The sequence below is a fragment of the Corylus avellana genome, chromosome ca4 (genome assembly GCF_901000735.1).
Source record: "Corylus avellana chromosome ca4, CavTom2PMs-1.0".
In the NCBI taxonomy this organism is placed as follows: domain Eukaryota; kingdom Viridiplantae; phylum Streptophyta; class Magnoliopsida; order Fagales; family Betulaceae; genus Corylus; species Corylus avellana.
This window is the reverse complement of record NC_081544.1, coordinates 30,308,875-30,316,523: the sequence shown is the minus strand read 5'-3', so window position 1 is coordinate 30,316,523 and position 7,649 is coordinate 30,308,875. Positions and strand designations below refer to the sequence as shown.

Below are 7,649 nucleotides of genomic sequence, written 5' to 3'. Positions count from 1 at the left end.
ATTAATTAATAAAAAATTAATATGCTAACGTGGCAAAGCGTTGCATTTCAACCAAGTTAATGGCAGTTAAAAAAATTTTGACAGTAAGATTTTTCTTGGCATTTCGATTGATCCAAGTAAATTTTCAAAAAACAAAAACTTAGGGAGATAAAAATTTCAGCACGTTGACCCAAGAACTTATGATATATTTACCCTAATTATAATTGTATAAAGTTTTTATCAAAAAATTTATGAAATCTGAAAATTACAAAAGAAACAAGCTTGAAATCTGACAAAATCATAAAGGTAATCAGTCCATTATCCCAACAAACGTGAAATCTGAAAATCAAGAACATGTAGTAAAAAACAAATCTTATGTCAGATCAAACCTACATGAGCTCTGCTAGACTAGTTTGTCTCATTTGAAGATTGTTTTCCTTAAGGGAAAATAATTTCAAACCCCCATTTCGTTCAATGATAATATAATATGAAACCTGGCGTTAATTTAATTCCTAAGGAACAAAAGTGTGTTTTCCCACAAAATATTTTCTATCAAAACAATTAATAGAGCCATAGGAGTCCGTCTGGAAACTAATATGATGCGAAGACCGCTTGAATGATATACAAATAGTTAGTGAAGTAACAAAATAATCCCAGGAATCGGTTTTTGCTTGTTAATAATGCATGAGATGAATCTGAAGAGTCATAAAAAAGCACAAGTGCATGGGAAGAGAGAAGGAAATAAAAAACAAGTTGCATACGAGGTCTTAACAGTTATACATACAGCTTCAATTCGAAGGCGAAGCAGAAACAAGACACACTAAAGTAGAAGCCAAGTAAGATGAGAGCATGTACACAAGTGCATATTGCTGTTCACACAAAAACAGTTGAGATTCAAGAGGGTGAAAGAGGGGTACTATCCCAGAGGTATGGGTGATGGATGCCATCCAAGTATCGCTCAAAAGTCATCCGGCCAGCTTTGTGATGAACATTGGATTGTTGGGGATCCTATATGGCCCGAGTTCAAGAAGTCTTTCAAAATATGATTTCCTCAATCCATATTTCCAACCCACGTCAGAGCGGACCCAACCTGAAGAGTCTCCGGGTGCGCCAGTAACTATAACTGATGTATTATCGTTAGCAAAATTAGCCAAAGCTACCATTGCCTCTGGCTCCGTGGCTGATGAGGCATCCACTAGAAAAATATGGCTAAAATGTCCAGCAGCTATGCCTGCATTGTGCAATCGAAAGCTACTCACAAAAGTTGATAGAATTATCCTGTATTTCATAAGATGCTGGAGTGAAGGACAAGCAAATAATTCCCGCTCTATAATGCATGAGCTAAGAATGTCACTAGGAACCCACCCCATCTATCTCTCGAAATGCTGCGTTGGCTCGAAATATATCCGACTCTGGGATCTTCACCTTTAGACTTCTGTTCAGCACATCACATGTGCTGTTTATAGGAGCACATACAAGAATTCGATTATTTGGGGAGGTTTTATATGCTTCAAATACTGCTTCTCGAACAACAACTCCAGTTCTTGATAGAGACTTATTTGCCTTATTTATACTGAGTGAGCCGCAAAGAAGATAAGGTGGTGAGCTGCGAAAGCTTAAAATTCGATGAACAGCGGAGAACTCATCTGCACCAAGTTCCTGATAGGCCCGAGCTGGTGCGTTAAGGATGTTCTGTCGAGAGATACATTCAGGAAAGAGGAAGTTCAGGAGCAAAGGATCTGATGCAGCTTCAACTGCCTGATGAGCCCTTTTCAGACATACTCTGTTGAAGGAGAAGCTGATGTCATATTTGCGAGTTGAACAATGCTGTGACTTGAAATCATCTCCAAATTCGACTAATACACGAGTGCTCTTCACCACGCGATAGATCAAACCCTGCTTACCATTTAGATAGTTAGTGCTGTAGATATGATAAAGAAGTGAATTCATAAACACTCTTACTGGGATTTTAAGAATCGTTAAGGTTTTATAAACCAGAGCTTTAGTTTCTTGTTCTAATGCCAAGAGAAGAACTAGAGCAAAACCGCAACAGAACCAGGAGATTCCATCAAAGATTCATATCTTACAAAATATATTTTAGAATTGGAAGGAATAGTAGATTAATTTGAAACGAAAAATTAAAGGACAATTAATATTATCACACAATCGGAAGGATAAAGAAGGATGAAAAATATATTTGATCTTTTTTTGGCGAGCCCTAGATTTGTTTATGCATCTAATTGCAGTCCGTGGGTGATAAATGTTCACCATCAATTGTTGTTTTTTAATAATTAATATCAATACAGTACTGCTCAATAGTCAATATCTGGTCAAACATTTGATGTCATGGCGTGTGAGAAAGACACATCCTTGTTGTCTTGATTTTTAGCTTACCATATATCTTTGTTGCCAAAGTAGAAAATCGCAAGCACCTCTGAATTTCTCAAGTGAAGAAGGATATATAGTAAGTAGATTTTCCTTATATTGGCATGCAAGTACTGGGTGTTTTAATGGAAGTGGAAGCATACCTTAAACGGCTCGACTTTTTTACCCGAAGGTCGTGCATAGACCAAGTCTCTTGATAAAAGGAATGGCCGCTTCTCAGGAACAGAATCAATCTCAAATACCACAAAGATTTTATCATCCTTCTCAGCATTTCTATTATAATTTTTGTACTCGTTTGACCTTTTATAAATTTGAGCTTCTTGCAACTCCAAAATCACGTTCTGCAATTGGAAATCACTCCATTTCTGATTCCAATAAAAGCATAAAGTTACTTATCAAAAAATAAAACCATAAAATTACCACAAGCCAGAATGAAAATGTTGAAAATTGGAAATAACACTCACTAAGAGATAACACAAAATAGGAAGAAGAATATTCAACTTTATTCAACTTGATAAAATAACTTGCTTACATGGGTATTTATAAGATACAAATGATCCTTCTAACTTCTTCACGAATCACAATAACTTCATTCATTTACATCTCATATAACTATCATGTAATTTCTATGTAAAATAACTCTTGAAAAACTAAAAGATACAACATCTTCAACTTAGTAACATATGAGAATATGAAATGAAAAGACACTTAGTAACATATATATGAAATATGAAATGAAAAGACTCAACTAAATATTAAAATTAAGTTTATTATTCAACAGAAAAAGCATACAAATTTAAGAAATTAACAGTTCAATCACAATGTTCTACCATGATGCTCCAGCATGCATTATATGATAGATTTCTGCAAATAAGAATGTAAAACACTCTTAAAATACTCGTTGTGATATAAACGAGGAGTGAAAATGAGATAGCAAAGACATAATTTAAATAAATTTCTAAGTAGTGCTTCATTTCACCTTTTTTCTAGTAAGAAATTTCTCAATTGGCTTTTTATCGCATACTTTCTGTTCCTTGCAGTATTTGTTTTTTGAAAGTTTATCAGGCATTAAACTAAAGAATACAAGGACTCATTTTGTAATACAAACTTGCATTTCCAGTCCAACAGGATAAAGTAAAATTGTGTTAATAATTTCTTTTGTTGATAGGTTAAAAAATACAACATTTAGATAGGTAACTAAGATTGCATTATTATTGAACGGCACACCGGAATTTTAGAGTTGGAATGAGTCCAACCCACATGTTTAGTATTCCAGTCCCGTACCTAATTGATTTGCATCTCTTAGTATTAGACTATGTTTCTTTCGACGTAAAATAGTTTTTAGAAAATGATTTCCGAATTTTACAGTCTTTACTGCGCCGTAAAATTGTGGTTAACGGAAAATATTTTCCTTTCTTCTTTAATTTTCGGAAAATAGAAAACCGTAAACCATTTTCCGACTTTAAGCATCTCATTTTCAAATTGACGGACTCTGCTGGGACTTGACCGAGACTCGCCCGGGAGTTGACCAGGACTTGCCCAAGACCCCGCTGGGACCTGCCTGTGACCTGACCAAACCTGAATGGGACCTGCCCGGTATTTGCCCGAGAGCCGCCTGGGACTTGACCGGGACTCTCCAGGACCTGACCGGACTTGAACGGGACTCGCCCAAGACCCGCTGGGACTTGATCGGGACCTGACCAGACCTGCTCGGGACCCCGTCGAGACTTGACCGGGACCTGCCTGGGACCCCATTGGGACTTGATCGGGACCTCGCCAGGACCTGCCCGAGACTAGCCAGGGACCCACCGGAGACTTGACTAAGACCAAACCGGACCCGCCCGGGACATGATTGGGACCCGTCCGATACCCCACCGAGACTCGCCCAGGACTTGCCGAAAGATATTTTCGGCAGAAAATATTTTCCTTAAAAATGATTTCATAAAAATATTTTCCAGTATTTGGCATGTAGGGAAAATCTGGCGGGTCCCCGACGTCGGAAAAGGTCCCTGTCGAGTCTTGGGCAAGTCCTGCCAAGGTCTCGGGCTGATCCCGATGGGGTCCTGATAGGGTCTAGGCTAGGTCTGGGCGGGTCTCTTGTGAGTTCCAGTGGGGTCCTTGCGGGACTCGGTTCGGACACCTCTAAGACTTGGTTGGGACATTTTTCGTAATTTAGAGTTTAATATGATTTAATGAAAACATGTATATAAAAAAATATTTTTTTTAAAAAAATGATTTTTCGTGTGTGCAGTAAACGCCGTAAAACATTTTCAGGGAAAATGATTTCCGTGAAAATATTTTCTGACGGAAACCATTTTACATGGAAAAAAACAGAGTCTAATTTCAAAAAAGTACTACAAGCTTCAATATTTTGTAATATTCTAAAGCACATATGGTTATCAATATTTTTCGAAATTAGACTAATAACAGCAGGATCACTAAATTTTATCAGATAATTCTGAGCAACCTCTGTTACACCAGCTGTCCAAAACCTAATAAATTCCAACCTACTCTAGCTCTTAATCACTAATATACATAGAGTATATTCATTTTGATATCTCTCTTATCTTACATCTTTACAAATACTTTCACCAGTAGGACAAATCATAAGGACCTAGATGACTTTTGGCTGCATGTTATTCCATAATAAGATAATCATGAAAACTAGTAATTAACTAAGCAATTCACCATAAACAAGATTTCAAAGCGCAAATAGTAGTAGATAAGAAGGTTGATATACCAAGTTATGTTCTTGACAAAGCAGCTTACTTATAAACAGTTAGAAGGTTGATATCGAAGGGCATTCATGAGTACCTCCAAGTAGAAATCCTCAGCATATAACAGAGCAGCAAAGTAATGCTTATAAGTTGAAGGAGACAAAGGCTGCTTTAGAACTGCTGGCACAATGTCTTTCTTGATTAGACCTTTGATATCCTCAGGAATTGCATATATAGGTGAACCCTTTTCCCATACATAACTCGTCTTCGTTTCTCCATTTATTTCATCAGAGTGAGCCATATAAAGAATCGGCTTAAAGGCTGGAGTTTGCGAAGGGGAAGATGGAGGTGGCCGAGAGGAAGAAGGAGGTCCATTGTGGGGAAATGGGGACGGTCCAGAGGAAGATCGGGAGGCGGGTTTCGGGGATGACGGGAGTGGCTTAGATGATGATAGGGCTAGTGAAGGTGAAGATTGAGGTGGTTTAGAGTAAGTTGGAGAAAAATATTGTGGAGGGGGTTTAGGGCTGTTGGGGGAAGATACAGATGATTTAGAAGATGGACTAAAAGAAGAGGGAGGCAGATTAGATGAAGATGCAGACGATTTATAAGGATATGTTGGGTCTTTAAGGGAAGATGAAGATGGAGAAAGTTTCGATGCAGATTGATGTGGTTTGGAGGAAGATAACAATGCATTGCGAAAAGATAGAGGCTGTTTAGAAGTAGATGTTGCAGAATTAGAGGACGAAGGAGATGGACTAGAAGAAGATTGGCCATGGGATGGTTTATATGAAGATTGAAATGGTCTAGAACTTGTTGAACTCTGATGAACTTCATTCCTTCTTTCCAATAACTCCTGAATATGTTGTGGATTGGTTGTCGGTGAATCGCCGACATTTGGTTGACCAAATGGAGCACTCCGCGTCACCCGAGTCACCCCAATCACCCGTGAGCTCGGAAAATTTGGTGGGGCTGTATTGAATGAATGATTTTTGTACACTGGATTTCTGTTCTGAACATTATGATCATCACGACGTTCGTCTTGGGAACCAAATATGAGTCGCCAGAGTCCTTGAAGAAGACCCATCTGTGATCAAAACACACTCATTTAAACCCTAAACTGTTTGGTTCCTTAGAAATTGAAACGAAGTCCTGACTTTTGAACTCGTTTTAATCGTACTTAAAAAAACATACCGAATGTAGCGCATGTGACTTGATTTTCTAAAGTCAGACAGTGGACCCCAGTCTATGCTATTTCTATTGGTTGCTATGTGGTGCTTTCGTCTCATCTTAGAATGCTTCTTGGAGAAGCTTTAAATTCTTTTACTTCACAGTGAAGTATATTCCTTAGCCTTGAAGTCTTTCTTTCGCCGACAGTCACACACACACACACACACACACACACACACACACATATATATATATATATATATATATGTGTGTGACTGATGCCATTCGATCATATTATTGAGGGACAGCAGCAGCTTCGTAAAAGAAAGAAGAGAGAGCACAGTAGCTTGTTTTTTAGAGAAAAAAAAATTAAATAATAATAATAATAATAATAATAAGAGAGAAAAGAAAGCAAGCTCTTAGAGAATTAAGATATTAATTTCTCTTTTGTATTTAATTCTCTTTTGCGTGTTTGTGAATTTGGGTGTATTGGGGCTTTTGGGTTTGAGTGGTTTTGTTTGTACTACTCTTTGTACTTCATCTTTTGTTAGTGAATTTTTCTTAGATCGTCTCCGCCAGTAAATGCAGGCTTGTTAAGCCGAACCACTTAAATTTTGGTGTCTTGTGTGACTGATTGTTATTGTCTATTATGCTATTTTTTCTGCTTCATTTGTGATCCTATAATTATTTTATCTCAACAAACTGGTATCAAAGCTTGGATATTTATTTTGCGGGATGGCTACTGCAAAATATGAAGTAGAGAAATTTGATGGTTAAAATAGTTTCAGTCTTTGGCGTATCAAGATGCGAGCTTTATTACGACAACAAGGCTTTGCGAAGGTTTTGGAAGCACCAGAGGAAAGAACTGGTATTAAAGCAATTGAAGAAATTGAAGAACTTGCGAAACTTGATGAAAAAGCCCACAATGCAATTTTGTTGTTTCTTTCAGATGGAGTTTTGAGAGAAGTTGTCGATGAAGAAACTGCTGCTAGACTTTGGAAAAAGCTGGAGAGCCTATACATGAACAAGTCCCTCACTAACCAATTGTATTTGAAGCAATGATTATATACTCTTAAGATAAAGAAGGTATGCCTCTTTCTGATCATCTTTATGACTTTAATAGAATTATTTTGAGGGTTAAATACTAAATTAGTTCCTGCGATTTCACAATTTTATTTTTTCCTCCTTGGGGTTTCATTTTTATCACAGGAGGTCCCTGTAGTTTTGATAATAGACCAAGTTAGTCCTTCGTCAGTTGACCGTTAGTTGACTTAACGGAATTCCACGTGAACCAATCAAATGTTGACACGTGGCACCTACTAAAATATTTTTTAAAAAAATGTATTTTCTAAAAAAAAAAAGATTGGCGGCCACCCCCTTGGCCATTTGGGGGTGGCCTGG

At 37.5% G+C, this 7,649-nt stretch overlaps 1 protein-coding gene across 1 annotated transcript; it reads right to left on the bottom strand.

Moving 5' to 3' along the window:
* Positions 1–1,292: 1,292 nt before the first annotated feature.
* LOC132179462 (probable RNA helicase SDE3) lies at positions 1,293–6,227 on the bottom strand. The gene is made up of 3 exons (XM_059592192.1): positions 5,179–6,227; positions 2,508–2,729; positions 1,293–1,875 (listed from the first exon to the last, which is right to left on the bottom strand). Exons 1-3 carry the CDS (start codon positions 6,163–6,165, stop codon positions 1,333–1,335), a joined length of 1,752 nt encoding a protein of 583 aa, XP_059448175.1. The 5' UTR covers positions 6,166–6,227; the 3' UTR covers positions 1,293–1,332.
* Positions 6,228–7,649: the final 1,422 nt, after the last annotated feature.